The following is a 21698-nucleotide window of genomic DNA, read 5'->3' as shown; positions in this document are numbered from 1 at the left end:
ATCGTGTAAAATGTATTCCCATTTATCTCGTACCCTTGGAAAGTCGTTATAGTCGAAGATGGTGTCTTGGCCAACATGTACAGCTGATCTCCAACATCATTGTCATTCATTAAATGTTTTCTCAACCAACTGCCGAAAGTCTCCATGTGGGCCTTTCTAACCCAGGATTCAGGCTTCCCCGGGTTGTCCGAGCATAAAATATTCTTGTGTTTCTCGAAGTACGGAGCCACCAAGCTGGAATTTGTCAGAACTGTGTGGTGTACTTCAGTCATAGAATGGCCGTCCATACATATCATTGATTTCCTTCCGATCGTGCCTTTTCCACTTAGTCTCCCCTCGTGCCGCGATCGAGGAAGACCAATCGGCTTAAGGTCAGGAACAAAGTCAACACAAAACTCAATTACCTCCTCATTTCCATAGCCCTTGGCGATGCTTCCTTTTGGCCTGGCACGGTTACGAACATATTTCTTTAATACTCCCATGAACCTCTCAAAGGGGAACATATTGTGTAGAAATACAGGACCGAGAATGGAAATCTCTTCGACTAGGTGAACCAGGAGGTGCGTCATAATATTGAAGAAGGATGGCGGGAACACCAACTCGAAGCTGACAAGACATTGGACCACATCGTTCTATAACCGTGGTAGATCTTCTTGATTGATTACCTTCTGAGAGATTGCATTGAGAAATGCACATAGCTTCACAATGGCTACTCGAACATTTTCCGGTAGGAGCCCCCTCAAAGCAATCGGAAGCAATTGCGTCATAATCACGTGGCAGTCGTGAGACTTCAGGTTTTGGAACTTTTTGTCCGCCATGTTTATTATTCCCTTTATATTCGACGAGAATCCAGACGGGACCTTCATACTGCTCAGGCATTCAAAAAAGATGACCTTCTCTTCTTTGCTAAGAGCGTAGCTGGCACGACCTTAAAACAATTCCGGATGCCGGTCATTAGGGTCTTTCAAACGTTGCTGGTCCTGCCGTGCTTCCTTTCTATCATTTGTATTCCCATACACGCCCAAGAAGCTTAGCAGGTTCACGCAAATATTCTTCGTAACATGCATCACGTCGATTGCAGAGCGGACATCTAGGACTTTCCAATATTCTAGCTCCCAGAATATAGATTTCTTCTTCCACATGGGTGCGTGCCCGTCGGCTCCTGCGGAACTGATTGTCCGCCGGGACCCTTTCCAAAGATGACTTTTAAATCCTTGACCATATCAAATACCTCGGCACCGATACGTTCCGCAGGCTTCGGTCGGTGATCTGCCTTGCCGTTGTAATGCTTGCCTTTCTTTCTTACGTTATGAATTTTCGGAAGAAATCAACGATGCCCAAGGTACACGTTCTTCTTACAATTTGGCAAATATACACTTTTAGTCTCATGTAAGCAGTGCGTGCATGCATTGTATCCCTTATTTGACTGTCCCGAAAGGTTACTAAGAGCAGGCCAATCGTTGATGGTTACGAAAAGAAACGCTCGTAGGTCAAATTCCTCTTCTTTGTGTTCATCCCACACACGTACACCAGGTCTGCCTCACAACTGTAAAAGTTCATCAACTAATGGCCTTAGGTACACATCGATGTCGTTGCCGGGTTGCTTCGGACCTTGGATGAGCACTGGCATCATAATGAACTTCCGCTTCATGCACAACCAAGGAGGAAGGTTGTAGATGCATAGAGTCACGGACCAGGTGCTATGGCTGGAGCTCTGCTCGCCAAAAGGATTCATGCCATCTGTACTTAGACCAAATCTTATGTTCCTTGCGTCAGCTGCAAAATCTTTGAACTCTCTGTCGATCTTTCTCCATTGTGTTCCATCTGCGGGGTGTCTCAACTCCCCGTCCGACTTACGTTCCTCTTTGTGCCATCGCAACAACTTGGCATGCTCTTTGTTCCTGAATAGACATTTCAACCGTGGTATTATAGGAGCATACCACATCACCTTGGCGGGAACCCTCTTCCTGGGTTTTTGGCCCTCAACATCGTCACCAGGGTCATCGCCTCTGATCTTATAACGCAATGCAGTGCATACCGGGCATTCATTCAAATTCTCGTATTCACCGCGATAGAGGATGCAGTCGTTAATGCATGCATGTATCTTCAGAACCTCTAAACCTAGAGGGCAGACAACCTTCTTTGCTTTGTACGTACTGGCAGGCAACTCGTTATTCTTTGCAAACATATTCTTCATCATTTTCAGCAAATTTTCAAATCCCGAGTCAGATAGACCTTCCTGTGCCTTCCATTTCAGCAAATCCAGTTTGCAGCCCAACTTTTTCAGACCATTATCACATCCGGGGTACAACGACTTTTTGTGATCCTCTAACATGCGATCCAAATTCTTCCTCTCCTTTTCAGTTTCGTAGCCTCTCCGTGCATCAGCAATGGTCCGACCAAGATCATAAGTGGGCTCATCACGTGCCTCTTCTTCACCTTCCCCTTCACCTTCCCCTTCACCTTCCCCACCTTCAGCATCCTCCATGAAAGTATCACCGAAATGATCAAGATAGTTTTCATCGATGATATCATCCCCTTCTTCATCTTCTTCCATTATAATCCCTCTTTCTCCATGCTTGGTCCAACAATTATAGCTTGGCATGAAACCGTGCCGAAACAGGTGCAGGTGAACTTCTCTTGAGGAAGAGTAACCCTTCTGATTCTTACAGCCAACACATGGACATATAACAAAACCCCCTGCTTGTTCGCATTAGGCACTACGAGGAAACCTTTCAAACCCGTAGTGAACTCGCCGGAGAGTCGGTTACCGTACATCCATTGCCGATTCATCTGCATTATTATTATATAAAGTATATAATTAACCATCATGCATTTGTTAAACTAACAAGCTAGAAATAATAGAAATTAAACAATGAACTACACACATGCATATTTTATCAATGACACAGGAAAAATAAATGAGAAAGCTCAAGTGTGGCTCGGACACTTCATATCATGTTTCTTTCAATCTCTCGGGCATTTCATCGAACACCTTGTGTGCATAAGAGGAACCAAAATCAAACCCACCACCCACTTGTGAAGATTGTGAAGAGAAGTGGCACCAAATGGCTAAGTGAGTGTGCTGAACGGTATATATAGGGGGTGGGGCTTTAGTCCCGGTTGGCCTGGCCAACCGCAACTAAAGGCCTTCGGGCACCATTAGTCGCGGTTGGCCTGGCCAACCGCGACTAAAGCCCCTCCCGCGCCCCAGCTGTCGACCGAGCCCGCTGGGCCCAGACTTTTGGTCGCGGGTCACCTCCTGAACCGCGACTAAAGACCTCATTAGTCGCGGTTCGTATATTTTGGGGACTAATGGGGGCGGATGGAAGGCTCTTTTTCTACTAGTGGAGTAAGTAATTTGACTAGACATAAGTGTAGTTAGAGATAGAGACTAAACTATGCAAATAACTGAAATAATAGAAATTCTGAGAAAATAAGAAAAAAATGGAGTGGAAAAAAATTCGAAAAATTTACCTGGGGAGACATTTTCGCCCCGACGCACGGAACGAACGCGGATGGACCTTTAGTCCCAGTTCGTAAGCAACCGGGACTAAAGGGGGTGCCTTTAGTCATGCATATTTAGTCCCAGTTGCGCAACCGGGATTAATGCCCTTTGCGAACCGGGACTAAAGGCCCTTTTTCTACCAGTGAAACATAAGAGGAGACATAAATGCTTCAAAACACTATTTATTGAAACTTTTGCCAATGGATGCACGTCTTACGTTCATGATAGTAAAACCTGACTACATACAAATTTGTAAATCGCTCCTCTCCCGACCCCTCCCCAGCCCCTCCTCTCCCGACCCCTCCCCAACCCTAACCGCCGCCGCCGCAGGTAGCGCTGCCGGGGCAAAGACCCTCGGGGCGTGGTGGCGGCGGGAGCCTCTCCTCGCCGACGTGGGGGACGGCGGATGGGCTCTCCCCTCCTCGACGCACACGGCGGCGGCCGGCGCGGATGGTGATGGGCGGCGGCGGCTCTTGCGCCGCGGTCTTCCCCCTCCCCTCCCGTAGGCTTCCACCCGCGGCACACCGGCAGGGGCTGGTGGTGGGCGGCGGCCAGGCCCTCGGTCTGTGCCATGCCCTCCCCCCCCCCGCCCCGCCTCTCGTCGGTGTGTGGAGGCGATCTCGGGCTTCTTCCGCGTGACGAGGGCGCCCGGGGCAGCAGCCTTGGGTTCGACGGAGGAGGTGGCTCTCTTCTACGCCGGAGAGGGTCGGCATGCGGTTGGTGGTGGTGGATCTTTTGATCTACCACCGCGATCCGGCGGCGAGATGAAGGGGCATGGAAGCCGGCGATGGTGTTGCCGGTCGAGGGTTGGATTGGCCAGCCCGGGATGGTCGCCGACGTGGGGGTCCGACCTGTATAAAGGCGGCGGTCCTAGGGCCTCTCTTGCGTGAAGAGGAGGACCTACCGGAGGCCTAGACTCGTGATATGGCCAGGGGGTTGAGTTCCGGAAGGCTCCGCCGGCGAATGTAACAGTGCTTTGCCTGGAGTTTGCTCGATCGGAGGTATTCGGTCGTACGCACCCATGCTTTTATTCCGACCGTTTGGTTTGGAGGGAGCGGCACGAAGCTCTTTTTCTGTGCTGACATCAAGTGACTATGAATCCATAATGAAAGTCGGAAGAAGAGAATTTCATGAAGGCCAGAGGGGAGGACTAGCTAAGGGAACAACAGAAATTCTCACTAAATAATTTTTGCGTTAATAGGGTAGGCCATTTTCCTTTCCCTCTATCATTTTTCTATCAAAGTTGACTAATATTGTGTACTGATCTAACATAGTGTTAAAACGATAATTCTATTTTGTGATGTAATAAAAGTGACAGGCAAAATTTATGGATATACTCCCTCCGTTCTGATTTAGTCTACATTCTAGAGAAAATGAGACAAACTAGTGTTGTATTTATTGGTACTACTTAGATATATGAACAACCAATCCAAGCCACATTGAAAATAACAACCTTCAATAAAGAGAGCAAAACCACATCGTTTTCTGTATTGTTGTTGACTAAAGCTAGAATGTAGAGTATTTTAGAATAAATTTTGGAGCTAGAATGTAGACTATTTCAGAACGAAGGGAGTATGGCATAATGATCATTCGCCCAAAAAATTAAGATGGCCAAAGATGTTACTAGCATCACAGTATTTTTTTACCATAATTATTAAGATAGATGTAGAGCATCTTTGTTTTTTTTATCACATAAGCGGAAATGATGTAATAGATTCATACTTCTCTAACTTTGGCTACCGGTGTTAACAAATACTCAGAAAAGAACTTAATTTGTTTTAGCCGCATATTAGTATATACCAAAAAAGTTTGAACTTCATAGTGATGAACACTCATGTTTTTGAAGTGCAACATATTTACATGGAGTAAGTAAATGAGAGGAAGAAACGTGGGGACAATTAATTGAGCCTAAATATTACGGAGGATAGATCAATACTTTTAGTTCATCGGTTTTTTTTAAGTTACCTTACCTCATGTACAGAGCTAAAATTATATAAAAACTTACCTCCATTTACTTCCATTATATAATGGATTTTTTTTAGATATTCAAACATGTTACACCGTATGATTTTCGATAGTTGTAGAGCATTTTGTTCTGATCACATAATGGAACATAATTTGGTATTGATCACGAAAAAATGTTTTATTTTTTGACCACTTCAATTCTAGCAAAACATGATGCTTGCCTTCCTATTAGCGAGAGCCACTGTGCTAATTTAAACAAAAAGATAAGAGTGACGGACTTCAAAATTAGCATTCCGCATATGTGTTTTGGAACATGGGTATATGCTCCCTATATTTGGAAATGCATTTTACATATATTTTAATTTAAAAAAATTAAAAATAAAAGTTCGCACGTACATCTTCACGTGCTACATGCTCACAAAGTCGTTTCATAAAAAATTGACTTATCATGTGACGTGTGTAAAAAAGACAAAATTCAGTGCTAAAAATAATGTTTTTCACAAGATAAACTTTCTCTTTTTTATATAGACCATACAAAATATTGGTTTTTCATGAAACTCGACGAACGCACGTATATTATGGAGATGTACATGTAGAATTTTTTATCTAAATTTTTCAACATTTCGAAATATGATTTTTTGGTAGAGGGAGCGTACGCACCCGGGAACCGAATTAAATTTCTGCATCTATTCTTATTGGTGTCACGGCTGATGTTCTGCATAGCTAATAAGTTGTCAGCAGTCTATGTACAGAGATCATTTCCCTTACGTCTCTTAGCCATAATATAAGTTCTAGATAGTTGTTTTGAAAATATGAACATTGACATTGGACCAAGAATGCGAAGCTGAAATATCAGCCACTGAGATTGGTCAAAAATCTCGAGATAAGGACACCTAGTCCAAAGACTAATAAGTTCAACCCCAATTCTAGTCTCATTTACCAAAAGGATAACCAGGGAACATGATGTGATTGTTATCTCTATAATTGACGCCGTTACCTAACATTTAACTAGTAGCCATACAAATAAATCATATTTGCTTCCACACTTTCTACTCTCTCTAATCCATAATAGTTGTATAAGCTTTAGTTCAATTTAGTCTAAATTTAAACTGAAGTCCTGATAATTATTATCGGTCGGAGGGAGTAGTATTCTACCTAACGAGGTGGCCGGGATCAGAACGAAAGACCATATAGTTGGAGGAATATATACTAGCACAAAGTTGCAAGCAACCACAGTTGCATTATGCCTGAAATATGCGAGTTACAAAAAGAGTCATCGGAATCTATTCCAAAACCATGGCAGGCAGCCCACGCAAATGGTTGCAGCGCCCCTCATTTCTTACCAACTCGCTGCAACATTGACTTGAGCAACCTGACACAGGAGACAAGACGTTGGAGTACACGTAATTGACGTTTTGCTATAATGAAATCCACATGATTTATTTCGTGCACATCAGAAAAGAGTCAATTCAGTTTTTCGTACTACTAATTAATAAGTTCAAACGGCATCTAAGAGCCTGAACACAAGAGATGCCTCTTCGTGGTCTATTCTTCTACTCCAAAGGGGATAATTCTACGTGTACATTTGTCCACACGTGGTGCCACTACTATTAAACTGGGAGATGTTCAAACTGGGAGATGTGATTGGATAGCTACTGACTATTCTGTTAAAGTGATGCTGAGAGCGGCTCCACCGCTCATATGGATAGAGCGAGTCGCCAGCCATCTATTTAGACCGACCACAACATGAAAAATTAAAATGAAGCCTCCCCTACATACTTCTCTTTATTTTCAAAAATTCAAAATTCATATATCAAAGTTTCAAGAAAAACTAGAACAAATTTCTGTGCCAAATTTCACTACGAACTAGTACTTTGTATTTCCAGACTACACGAAAATAACAAAATCTAACAAAAAAAAATTACTGAATAGTGCACATTTTAAAAATTAGAAAAATTGTCAGATCTTGTCATTTTCATGTAGTGTAGAGTACAAGGTAGCTTGTATTAAGATTATTCCACGTTTGTAGCTTCATTGTTTAAATCCAGGGTTTTTAGATTGTTAAATTTTTGAAATATGATTTTTACTTTTTTGAAAATAAATGTCTGCATATAGCTCGTCCTCAATTTGTCCACAACTCGACTCCTACCGCCGTTCCAATGAAAAGTCCAATTATGTAAAGTTTAACCAAGTTTTCACATAAAAATATTAACATGTGAAATACAAAATCAATATTATTAGATACACCATGAAATATATTTTCATATGACATCTGTAGTATATTATATTTGTTGATAGATTTTTCTAACATTTTGGTCAAACTTTATTAGGTTTAACTTTTTTTAAAAAAAATATGCCTTATTTATTGAAACGGAGCTAGTATTAATCTATTACAATATACAGTACTATAGACTTTGTCTCGCTAACTAATGTGTATCCACGTCAGCCAATATATTGATAGCTGACCATGACTTTTGACTTGTGCAGATTTGCCAGCTGGAGAGGGATGGTGAAGTCGAACTCGTTGTAGAGTTGGCTATATCTAGAGCTGCAGAGCTAGCATGCTAAGCATTCCAACAGCAGCAGTTCCTGATCTTGAGATTAGCTGCACGTACGGGTGGAACGAAACAAACATGGCCTCGTCTCGGACCTTAGTGCTAGCTGTCCTCATCAGCTTCCACTCGTGCTATGCACCCGTCCCTTCCCTAGCTTCCTCCGACGGCTTCCTCAAATGCCTATCGGCAGCCATACCGAAGCAGCTCCTGTACACGCAGAGTTCGCCTTCGTTCACTTCCGTCCTGGTTTCCTCCATCCGGAACCCCAGGTTGTTCACTCCAACCACGGTGAGGCCGCTCGTCATCGTCACGCCGACGAATGCCTCCCACGTCCAGGCCGCCGTTGTCTGCGGCCGCCAGAACGATGTGCGCATTCGCGTGCGCAGCGGCGGGCACGACTATGAGGGCCTCTCGTTCCGGTCCGTTCGCCCCGAGGTGTTCGCTGTTGTTGACCTTGTGAACCTCCGGTCCGTGAGCGTGGACCAGAAAACGGCCACCGCGTGGGTGGACTCCGGCGCGACGCTCGGAGAGCTATACTACGCAATTTCCAAGGCGAGCAAGCAGCTGGGTTTCCCGGCCGGTCTGTGCCCGACGGTCGGCGTGGGCGGCCATTTCAGTGGGGGCGGGTTCGGCATGCTGCTCCGCAAGTACGGCGTCGCCATTGACAACGTCCTGGACGCCACGCTGGTCGACGCCAAGGGGAGGCTCCTGGACAAGCAAGCCATGGGGGCGGACGTGTTCTGGGCCATCCGCGGAGGCGGCGGCGAGAGCTTCGGCATCGTGCTGTCGTGGAAGGTGAAACTCGTGCCTGTCCCGCCGACGGTGACAATGTTCAGCGTCCCAAAGTCCGTTAACGAGGGCGCTGTAGACATACTCACTAAGTGGCAAGAAGTCGCCCCGGCTCTCCCCGATGACCTGTTCATAAGGGTGGTCATCCAGAAACAGGTGGCTGATTTCCAGTCCATGTACCTGGGCACCTGCGACACGCTCCTGCCATTGATGAGCAGCCGCTTCCCTGAGCTCGGCTTTAACCGGTCGCACTGCAAGGAGATGACTTGGATCCAGTCCGTGCCCTACATCTACCTGGGCAGCACCGCCACCGTGGAGGACATCCTGAACAGAACCACCTCACTGGACACTTTCAACAAGGCCAAATCCGACTATGTCCTTCAGGCCATCCCCAAGGACGTGTGGGTGCAGATCTTCGCCTGGCTTGCCAAGCCAGACGCCGGGCTGATGATCACCGACCCCTACGGCGGGAAGATCAGCAACATCCCAGAGTCGACGACACCATTCCCTCACCGTGGTGGCGTGCTGTACAACATCCAGTATATGAATTTCTGGTCAGCCGCCACAGATGGATCGGCGCAGATCAAGTGGCTCAAAGACTTCTACGCGTTCATGGGGACATATGTGAGCAAGAACCCGAGGCAGGCGTACGTGAACTACAGGGACCTTGACCTGGGCGAGAATGTCGTTGTGGGCAATATCACCAGCTACCAGGCTGGTAAGGTTTGGGGCGAGAAGTACTACAAAGGAAACTTCCAGAGGCTGGCCATGGCGAAGGGCGAGGTGGATCCTAACGACTATTTCAGGAACGAGCAGAGCATTCCACCACTTGGGGCGAGCAAGTAACGATGAAGATGTGAAATCAAGTTACGCATGCATGGGTGGTCTTATACAGCAGCCCATGGTTCTACACGGGTTATTACATGCACGCATGGTTAAATATATCAGTAAATATGAGCTTGTAGTTTGAAAACATTAGTAAAAATAAAATCCAATTATTCATTTTCATGCACTTGTTTGTACGATGTATTCAATTTCCTCTTGCTTTAGGGATGTCAATTTTTTTTATGGGTATTAGGAGTTGTAACGTCATAAGATGCAGAATATGGGAAAACTGGGTTACCTCCTCCTGTCCAAGTTCAGCTAGAGCATGTAAAAAATATAATGGTATTTGTTATGTGTATGTACTTTGATGATGTTCTATGGGCATCTGGTAGTCTGTTGCTAGTTGTTAGTTGTGCATATATATTTTGATGATGTTCTATGAGCATGCCCTATATTTGATGCTAGTTGTTAGTTGTGCATGTGTAGTTGATGCTAGATATGATGGTACTTTCTAGGTTGTATGCTATGGCAGTTTCCCTCAGAAGTGAAACTTATACAATTGTGTAGTTCATGTGCAAGGGTGACCGACCGTATGAGAATCGGTTCTACACATGGTAGTTCTCATATTTCTACCAACATTCCCCTTATACATGACAACATGCAATAAGGACTAGTTTGTTCGTGTTGATGCATGATTAACATTGTTGACATGCCTAAACTTGTAATCTGTTGTAAGATATGACTGCGGATAAGTTTAGCTAGGCCCTAATTTCATCGGCTTCCACATCTGGGTTATACATTGATGACTCCTAACCACAACATGAGAATACATTGGTGCTGAAAGCAACCCCAGGTTCTTGAAGTGGTGTTAGAGGCGTCGTCGAGATCATCCCGCGACATGGAGTGCTCCAGAATTAACCACTTGCTATGCATGAAAGTGCTCTGGCGTGGCGTGGCGCTAGTCGCAGCACACTGCCCGCAAGACAACGTAGTAATCAAGGTCGTCTATGGACAAGAAGATGTCGCCGATCTTCTTGATTAGGTCATCAGGGAAAACAATCCAGTCGCCACATCATGGCGAGCTGTCGATGGACAATAAAGATCTTTCCGAACCGATAGAGTGGTTGACAATTGTGTGAGCGTATTTGCCTTCCTTCCCGGGGAAACAATTGCTTCATACTTACAGAGCCTTAATCGGAATGGAACAACCGCCTGCACAAACTGAAGCAACATAAGTGACGATGTCTCTTCCACACCCGCATGTAGATCAGTTGCATGCCAACCGCACTATCACACTTGGAAAATTTGGAAACGTTCATCCGCACTTTTATGCGTCTCACATAGCCTACCACCACAAACCAATAACGTATTGGAGAACAAGAATGTGACATCTATAATTAAAATCAGGGCCAGACGGGGGAGATGGGGGGAGTTTAGTTATTGAAGATAGTTCCCTAGAGGTAAAAATAAAGAGTGTTTATTATTATATCTCAAATAGTTTATAATAAGTTTCAGGCCATGCAATAAATGTATCAATTGAAAATATTGATACAAATGTGGTATGTAAATAAACAAGAGCCCATAGTGAGCCTATGTGCTAACTAGATTATTGGTCATCCGATAATCGAGGTTTCCCAATCATGAACATTTATGTCAATTCATAATGGGATCATATAATTAGGTGAATTATATGATGGAAATACCCAATATAAGTATTGCAACATGCACTACGGGAAAGCCGGACGTTGCCGTGCTCCACTTTGCACGGCAAAGAGCCCTATACGCACGGCAACGGCTTTGCCGTGCGTGCCCTCACGGCAAAGATTGCACGGCAAAGCCATCGACGGCAAAGCCACCTTTGCCGTGCGCATGCAACGACCGCACGGCAAAGCCCTTTGCCGTGTGCTGCCTTCTCTGCCGTGCGCTGCAAACGCTGCCGTGCTCCCACTCTTTGCCGTGCGGCAGGTGGGCTGCCGTGCGCGAGGCCTTTGTCGTGCGCCACAGGACTTTGCCGTGCGACTGACGTTGCCGTGCGCCACGCTTCGCTGCCGTGCGCACCTTTGCCGTGCGGGCTAGCTGTACCACGCACGGCAAAGCCCCCTACAGGCACGCCTCCAGGAGCTCCCAGGTCTACAGGCTGCCGCCACGTGGCCGCACGGCAAAGTGACCAAAAGTCCTTTGCCGTGTGCACACGCACGGCAAAGGGCCCTGTTTTTTTCATTTTTTTGCTGTTTTTTGCTTATTCCCTGCATTTCAAATATAGCAATTGACAATAAAGCATATACACATATAATCTTCAAACACTACGGGAGCACCACAAATACATCAAACACACATATTCATGCATACAATGCATTACATAGAGTCCATAGTCCATCCACACAAGTTACATAGAGTCCATAGTGTTATCCCCAGATTTTAGCCAAATCAGGAGATGGGCCGTAATTGAGATGGGCTTGAAGGATATCCACGTGGAGCGTCTCTGAAGCGGCCTTGCACGAAGATTTTGGGCTAGATTTCCCGTGTATCTGTATAATGTTAGTAGATTACATCTTAGTTTAGAATTAAAAGGTAGAGTCTAGCCCGTACACGGGTTAGTTTATCCCCGCGTTAGAAAGTCTACGGACTATAAATATGTACCTAGGGTTATTGAGAAAGGAGGACAATCACGTTCACAACAAACACAAACCAGGCGCATCGCCACCCCTTATTTCGAGGGTTTCTTCCGGGTAAGCATCATGCGGCAGTACACGTTTATTCGTTACCTTGTGTTACTCGTGCTGAAGCGTTGTTGATGGCGAGTAGCACTATTTATCGTAGATGTTTTGGGGCTTGCATTGATGCTTTTCTTATGCCTATTTGCTTGGCAATGCCGTCCCTCGACATCTAGCTGCCCTTACACCTATCTAGGTGTAAGGGCAGCACCTTGCTTGTTCGTTACTTAGTAGATCCGATCTGTTATAGTTGCTCCTTGTTCCAAGGATTAGTTTAATATCTGCATGATTAGGCCTTATGCTTGGGGTTGGACGATCCGGTAGTGCGTGAGGTGTTGTTTCACCGTTCCTATAAGGGATGTTCGGGAATTGACTTAACGTTGGTTTTTAGGCCTCTTTTAGGAATAGTTTCCATCATCTTTCGTATACGCTAGGCCCAACTACGCGTAGGATGTTCCGATTATGCGGTGAAAACCCTAAGCTGTCGTAGATTGGTTTAGCTTTGTTTTGATCAAGCGGGATCCCCATGTCATCGTAAATCCAACGTGAACCATGGGGTGATCGGCTCCTTGAGCCGATCCACAGGGCAACCTGAGAGCCGATCGGGCTCGTATTTAATGTTTACGTGTCTATCATGCAGGAGACTAGTTGAAGCAATCCAACACCTTCCTGATCAGGTATAGGTCAGGTGGCACGCCCTTGCAACCGCCAGGACGTGTGCTGGGACTTTGCGGGACGACGCGAGGCACCAGGGCCCACTTAGCGGTCTTGGGAGTCTCCCGGCTCTTCGTGTTGCTTAACCACTACTCGCCGGTGGGTTTTGGCGGGCAACACATTCTGGCACGCCCGGCGGGACTCTTTCTGCAACAACCACGTCAACATCGGCAGCCAAGATGTCGGACGAACTGATCAAGTACGAGGATCTACCTGCAGAGCATAAGAAGAAATACGATGAGCTGAAGGCCATCTTTGAAGCCGATCTCATCGGCTCTTTTGAAGACCCGTTCGCACGGCATCGGGTTCAAAGGATTCACACCCGAAGGCGCGTTCGAGGGAATAGATCTGTCTCTCCCTTCGGAGGAACGTACCGAGCCCTGCGCCAAGAAATTAACTATGCTTGTGGCTCATTCTCTACATCGGCATTACGAGAGCACTGGTGAATACGCTTGAGCGAGTTGCGCTTCGTGTGGTGCAAGAAATCATGAAACATCGGTATTCTCCGTCGGGACCTGCTTTAGGGACTCACCAGGGAGAGATACCATTCCACACGAGGCCACCACTGCCATTCGCGATGGCAGCCCCACAGCAACAAGGTTCACCGGCATACGTGGTCTACAAGGTTGGAGGTGATCCTGGCGACTACCAATTCTTGTATGAGCCGCCCAAGGAGATCCCACATGGATACGTGTGCACATACGTGCCGGAGCGCAACAAGCGAACGCATGCGATCCAAACTTCGGCGGGAGGAATTGCCGGAGCAGGGAGCGATTGTTACGGCGGGGAGGGATTGCTTTGGAGCAGACGGGGAGTTCCGGAGCGGATGCTTGAGAAACGGGCGTGGCTAACTAAATATGCCACTACAACAAGTCCGGACACCTCAACCCCTACAGCTCCTACTGTGGATCAGATCGGCGCAATCTTGAGAGACCGGTTCGGTATCCTGTAGAAGAAGAAAACAATCGGCTATTCCAAGCCGTATCCCAATGAGTATGACCTGATCCCGCTGCCACCTAAGTATCGGCTCCACGACTTCACAAAATTCGGTGGATCGGAAGGGTCTAGCTCCATCGAGCACGTGAGCCGATACTTGGCACAGCTGGGCATGGTTTCAGCATCAGAACCGCTGCGTGTGAGGTTCTTTGCTCAATCTCTCACGGGTCCAGCCTTTGGGTGGTACACCTCGCTACTCCCAGATTCAGTTCGGACATGGAAGCGAGTGGAAGAACGGTTTCACATACAATATCATTCGGAAGCTACCGAAGCCGGCATTGCCGATCGACACGGAGTTCGGCAAAGGCGAGGAGAGACGGTGTCCGAATACATTCAACGTTTCAGAGCTGTCAAGAACCGATGTTATTCGGTTCATTTATACGAAAAGAAGCGATCGAGCTGGCCGTGGCAGAGCCTCGCAGCGCCACTCAAGGATCCGACGTTCCAAGTGGAGTACAATTCGTTGGCGCACATGGTCCGGAGACTAACTTCGTATGAACGAGCGCCACCCAGAATTGTACCAAGACAAGTTCAAGCGCACGATAGGCACTGGTCGACGGCGAGGAGGATGAAGACCTTGCGGAAGATCAAGAAGTCGCCGTGGCTGAATGGACTCGGACGGCGGTTCCCGTGTCCTGCAAATGGGTGAAACAACCGGGGCCTCCAAAAGGGTTTGACTTTGATTTAAGCAAAGCCGAGCAGATTTTTGATTTCTTCTGTCGAAGGAGAAACAGTGAAGTTACCCGAAGGCCACAAAATTCCTACATCACAAGAGATGAACGGTAGGCCATACTGCAAATGGCATCACACGTTCACCCACGCCACCAACGACTCGCAAAGTGTTGCGCGCACGCATTCAAATGGCGATAGAGTCAGGCCGATTAATCTTCGGACAATTTGCCATGAAAGTAGACATACATCCGTTTCCTGGCGTCAACATGGTGGATCTCAGTCACTCTCTAAGATGCGAGCCAGGTTTCTCTTTTGGTGTCAACATGGCAGGGCTTGGGACCCGCCATGGCAAAGATAAAGCAGAAAGCAGTCACTCCCATGGCAAGGAGAAAGAGGAGGCCGATCCACGCGACCGGCCCCAACATGATAACAGACGGTACCTGACAGAAGAAGAAGTGAGAAGCGTGCGGTATCAACGACCACTCTCCGCGCATCTCCTTAACAAATATGAGCAGCAGTATGACCAACGTCGGCGCTACGACGTGGATGACGAAAGATATCGTCGGTCCGATGCGGATGACGGGAGGTATCGTCGATATGATAGAGACGATGAAGGGTACGAGCGTCACGCTAGAGGGAAGTCAAGAGAGCAAGAAGACATGGATAGGCATTGGAACTGTCCTTTCTTTAAACAACTGTCGGGACTCGGGAATGAGCCGATTGCCTACAATCGAGAACTGCCCAGAATGTAGACCGCAGAGGAAGGGAACAAATGAAGTTTCAGTGCTCAAGCGTCTCGGGCCTCTCCCACCTCAGGACAAACGAGCTGAGTCGTCTCAAGATGAAGACTTCGAGGAGTCAGATGAAGAAGAGGATAGGTACCACCGACTAAGGTGGTGCCCTGATGGACTCAGCCATTCGCAGAAGCGTAGGGTGCAGCGGCTACGAAACACGGAGGAAGCCGAAGCACGGTACTGCATACACGTTGAGGAAGGCACGGCCCGATCTGGCCGTGAAAATTCAGCAAACGGCGGAGACGAGAGATGCGCCCGCCAAAGAAAGTGTGGCGCCCTAAACGGACAAAAGCCGATGCGGAGGCATCGGCTGAGTACAAACATGGTGTTTATTCTCCCGTCAGAGTTTTGTGCTCCAAAAGACGAGGAAGTATCGGTGGCTCAATTCGACTGCGGTCCACGGCCAGTGATCTTTGAGAAGCCACGAGAGAGGAGCTACAGGCATTTGAAAGCTCTATACCTAAAAGGTTATATCGATGGGCAGCCTATCAGCAAGATGTTGGTTGACACGGGAGCGGCAGTCAACATAATGCCGTATTCCATGCTACGACGTTTGGGACACTCCAGTGACAATCTGATCAAGACCAACGTCACGTTAAGCGATTTCAACGGCCAAGCATCAGAAGCAAAAGGTGTTCTGAATGTAGATCTGACCGTAGGCCGAAAAACCATACTTACCTCGTTCTTCATCGTCGACGACAAAAGCAATTACGGCTGTCTGTTAGGAAGGGATTGGATTCACGCTAGCTGTTGCATCCCATCCACAATGCACCAATGCATCATACGGTGGGATGGAGATGAAGTGGAGGTTGTTCGGGCGAGATGACTCAATCGAGATCTCACTAGCTGCCATGAATATTTGGGATGCAAACGACCAAGAGCCGCTCTGCGGAATCGGTTTGGACGGTTGTGAACGCATCGAAGCTTCAAAAAACGGGGTGAGGCTGGTCTTATCCACCGGCCTGACAGAGTAGCAAGATCTAAATCAGTAGGTGTACGTGGCAAGGCCGATCCCTGCGATCGGTGATGTCTACGGGTGCTTCTATTCTTGTAGACAATGTTGGGCCTCCAAGAGCAGAGGTTTGTAGAACAGCAGCAAGTTTCCCTTAAGTGGATCACCCAAGGTTTATCGAACTCAGGGAGGAAGAGGTCAAAGATATCCCTCTCAAGAAACCACTGCAACCACAAAGCAAGAAGTATCTTGTGTCCCCAACACACCTAATAGGTGCACTAGTTCGGCGAAGAGATAGTGAAATACGAGGTGGTATGAATAAGTATGAGCTGTAGTAACGGCGCCGAGAAAAGTGCTTGTCTGGCGTGCGATTGATGGTAGTAATATTGCGGACGGTAGAGATGCGATAAAACAGTAAACAAGCAGCGATAGCAGTATTTAGGAACAAGGCCTAGGTATCATACTTTCACTAGTGGACACTCTCAACATTGATCACATAACAGAATAAATAGATAGATGCTAGACTCTACACCCTCTTGTTGGATGATGAACACCACTAAGCGTGTAGGATTACACGAACCCTCAATGCCGGAGTTAACAAGCTCCACAATATTCAATGTTCATATTTAAATAACCTTAGAGTGCATGACAGATCAACATAACCAAACCAAGTACTAACATAGCATGCACACTTGTCACCTTCACACTACGAAAGGAGGAATAGATCACATCAATGCCATCATAGCAATAGTTAACTTCATAATCTACAAGAGATCACAATCATAGCCTACGCCAAGTACTACACGATGCACACCTTGTCACCATTACACCGTGCGGGAGGAATAAACTACTTTAATAACATCACTAGAGTAGCACACGAGATAAATTGTGATACAAAACACATTGCAATCATAAAGGGATATAAATAAGCACTTCACTATGCCATTCATAACGGTGAATAAGTATTACGTGAAATATAGCCTAAGAGACCCACACGGTGCACACACTTGTCACCTTTACACACGTGGGACAAGGAGTCTCCGGAGATCACATAAGTAAAACCCACTTGACTAGCATAATGACATCTAGATTACAAGCATCATCATATGAATCTCAATCATGTAAGGCAGCTCATGAGATTATTGTATTGAAGTACATAGGAGAGAGATTAACCACATAGCTACCGGTACAGCCCCAGAGCCTCGATGGAGAACTACTCCCTCCTCATGGGAGACAGCGAGCGTTGATGAAGATGGCGGTGGTGTTGATGGAGAAGCCTTCCGGGGGCACTTCCCCGTCCCGGCGGCGTGCCGGAACAGAGACTCCTGTCCCCCAGATCTTGGCTTCGTGATGGCGGCGGCTCTGGAAGGTTTCTCGTACCGTGGCTTTTTTCGTCGACAGGTTTTAGGTCAGGGACCTTTTTATAGGCGAAGAGGCGGAGTCGGAGGGGCGACGAGGCGACGACACCACAGGGGGGCGCGGGCCACCCCTGGGCCGCGCCGGCCTATCATCTGGGGGGCCTGTGTCCCCTCTCTGGTGGCTCTCGGGTGTTCTGGATGCTTCCGGGGATTCTAAGATGCTGGGCGTTGATTTCGTCCGATTCGAGAATATTTCCTTACTAGGATTTACGAAACCAAAAACAGCAGAAAACGACAAGCGGCCCTTCGGCATCTCGTCAATAGGTTAGTTCCGGAAAACGCATAATAATGACATAAAGTATGCATAAAACATGTAGATAACATCAATAATGTGGCATGGAACATAAGAAATTATCGATACGTCGGAGACGTATCAGCATCCCCAAGCTTAGTTCCTGCTCGTCCCGAGCAGGTAAACGATAACAAAGATAATTTACTGGAGTGACATGCCATCATAACCTTGATCATACTATTGTAAGCATATGTAATGAATGCAGCGATCAAAACAATGGTAATGACATGAGTAAACAAATGAATCATAAAGCAAAGACTTTTCATGAATAGTACTTCAAGACAAGCATCAATAAGTCTTGCTTAAGAGTTAACTCATAAAGTAATAATTCAAAGTAGAGGTATTGAAGCAACACAATGGAAGATTAAGTTTCAGCGGTCGCTTTCAACTTGTAACATGTATACCTCATGGATAATTGTCAACATAGAGTAATATAACAAATGCAATATGCAAGTATGTAGGAATCAATGCACAGTTCACACAAGTGTTTGCTTCTTGAGGTGGAGAGAGATAGGTGAACTGACTCAACATAAAAGTAAAAAGAAAGGTCCTTCAAAGAGGAAAGCATCGATTGCTATATTTGTGCTAGAGCTTTTATTTTGAAAATATGAAACAATTTTGTCAACGGTAGTAATAAAGCATATGTATCATGTAAATTATATCTTACAAGTTGCAAGCCTCATGCATAGTGTACTAATAGTGCCCGCACCTTGTCCTAATTAGCTTGGATTACGGGATTGTCATCGCAATACACATGTTTTAACCAAGTGTCACAAAGGGGTACCTCTATGCCGCTTTGTACAAAGGTCTAAGGAGAAAGTTCGCATTGGATTTCTCGCTTTTGATTATTCTCAACTTAGACATCCATACCGGGACAACATAGACAACGAGATAATGGACTCCTCTTTAATGCATAAGCATGTAGCAACAATTAATGTTCTCATATGAGATTGAGGATATATGTCCAAAACTGAAACTTCCACCATGATTCATGGCTTTAGTTAGCGGCCCAATGTTCTTCTCTAACAATATGCATGCTCTAACCATTTAAATGAGTGGTAAATCTCCCTTACTTCAGACAAGACGAACATGCATAGCAACCCACATGATATTCAACAAAGAGTAGTTGATGGCGTCCCCAGAAACATGGTTATCGCACAACAAGCAACTTAATAAGAGATAAAGTGCATAAGTACATATTCAATACCACAATAGTTTTTAGGCTATTTTGTCCCATGAGCTATATATTGTAAAGGCGAATGATGGAAATTTAAAGGTAGCACTCAAGCAATTTACTTTGGAATGGCGGAGAAATACCATGTAGTAGGTAGGTATGGTGGACACAAATGGCATAGTGGTTGGCTCAAGGATTTTGGATGCATGAGAAGTATTCCCTCTCGATACAAGGTTTAGGCTAGCAAGGGTATTTGAAACAAACACAAGGATGAACCGGTGCAGCAAAACTCACATAAAAGACATATTGTAAGCATTATAAGACTCTACACCGTCTTCCTTGTTGTTCAAAACTCAATACTAGAAATTATCTAGACTTTAGAGAGACCAAATATGCAAACCAAATTTTAGCAAGCTCTATGTATTTCTTCATTAATGGGTGCAAAGTATATGATGCAAGAGCTTAAACATGAGCACAACAATTGCCAAGTATCAAATTATCCAAGACATTTTAGAATTACTACATGTAGCATTTCCCGATTCCAACCATATAACAATTTAACGAAGAAGATTCAACCTTCGCCATGAATACTATGAGTAAAGCCTAAGGACATATTTGTCCATATGCAACAGCCGAGCGTGTCTCTCTCCCACACAATGAATGCTAGGATCCATTTTATTCAAACAAAACAAAAACAAAAACAAACCGACGCTCCAAGCAAAGTACATAAGATGTGACCGAATAAAAATATAGTTTCAAGAGAAGGAACCTGATAATTTGTCGATGAAGAAGGGGATGCCTTGGGCATCCCCAAGCTTAGATGCTTGAGTCTTCTTATAATATCCAGGGATGAACCATGGGGGCATCCCCAAGCTTAGACTCTTCACTCTTCTTGATCATAGTATATCATCCTCCTCTCTTGACCCTTGAAAACTTCCTCCACACCAAACTCGAAACAAACTCATTAGAGGGTTAGTGCATAATCAAAAATTCACATGTTCAGAGGTGACACAATCATTCTTAACACTTCTGGACATTGCACAAAGCTACTGGAAGTTAATGGAACAAAGAAATCCATCCAACACGAGCAAAAGAGGCAATGCGAAATAAAAGGCAGAATTTGTCAAAAGCAGAACAGTCCGTAAAGGCGAATTTTATTGAGGCACCAGACTTGCTCAGATGAAAATACCCAAATTGAATGAAAGTTGCCTACATATCTGAGGATCACTCACGTAAATTGGCATAATTTTACTGAGTTACCTACGAGAGAATTAGGCCCAGATTCGTGACAGACAAGAAATGCTGTTTACAACGCGGTAATCCAAATCTAGTATGAACCTTACTATTAAAGACTTTACTTGGCACAACAATGCAACAAAACTAAGATAAGGAGAGGTTGCTACAGTAGTAACAACTTCCAAGACACAAATATAAAATAGAGGTACTGTAGTAAAATAAACACATGGGTTATCTCCCAAGAAGTTCTTTCTTTATAGCCATTAAGATGGGCTCAGCGAGTTTTAATGATGCACTCGCAAGAAATAGTAGTTGAAGCAAAAGAGAGCATCAAGAGGCAAATTCAAAACAAATTTAAGTCTAACATGCTTCCTATGCATAGGAGTTTTGTAAATAAACAAGTTCATGAAGAAAAAAGTAACAAGCATAGGAAGATAGAACAAGTGTTGCTTCAAAAATTTCAGCATGTAGAGAGGCATTTTAGTAACATGAAAATTTCTACAACCATATTTTCCTCTCTCATAATAACTTTCAGTGGCATCATGAGCAAACTCAACAATATAACTATCACATAAAGCATTCTTATCATGAGTCTCATGCATAAAATTATTACTCTCCACATAAGCATAATCAATTTTATTAGTTGTAGTGGGAGCAAATTCAACAAAGTAGCTATCATTATTATTCTCATCATCAAATATAGGAGGCATATTGTAATCATAATCAAATTTATCCTCCATAACAGGCGGTACTAAAAGCCCAATATCATTATAATCATCATAAATAGGAGGCAAAGCATCATCAAAGTAAATTTTCTCCTCAATGCTTGGGGGACTAAAAATATCATGCTCATCAAAGCCAGCTTCCCCAAGCTTAGAATTTTCCATATCATTAGCAACAATGGTGTTCAAAGCGTTCATACTAATATGTTCCATAGGTTTTTTAATTTTCGCATCAAACCATCCATGTCTTAAATCAGGAAATAGAATAAGAAGCTCATTGTTGTCCATTATGCCAAACTAGTGTAAACAAGAAACAAAAAGATGCAATTGCGGGATCTAAAGGAAATAGCTTCGAGCACACACACAACGGCA

At 45.2% G+C, this 21698-nt stretch overlaps 1 protein-coding gene across 1 annotated transcript; it reads left to right on the top strand.

Annotated features, from left to right (window-relative positions):
• The first annotated feature begins 8069 nt into the window (after positions 1 to 8069).
• Positions 8070 to 9862, top strand: LOC124683641 (berberine bridge enzyme-like Cyn d 4). Its single transcript, XM_047218121.1, has one exon. It carries the CDS (start codon positions 8107 to 8109, stop codon positions 9661 to 9663), a length of 1557 nt encoding a protein of 518 aa, XP_047074077.1. The 5' UTR covers positions 8070 to 8106; the 3' UTR covers positions 9664 to 9862.
• Positions 9863 to 21698: the final 11836 nt, after the last annotated feature.

The sequence above is a fragment of the Lolium rigidum genome, chromosome 1 (genome assembly GCF_022539505.1).
Source record: "Lolium rigidum isolate FL_2022 chromosome 1, APGP_CSIRO_Lrig_0.1, whole genome shotgun sequence".
Taxonomy (NCBI): domain Eukaryota; kingdom Viridiplantae; phylum Streptophyta; class Magnoliopsida; order Poales; family Poaceae; genus Lolium; species Lolium rigidum.
The sequence above is the reverse complement of the archived record's forward strand: the minus strand, read 5'-3'. Positions and strand labels throughout refer to the sequence as shown.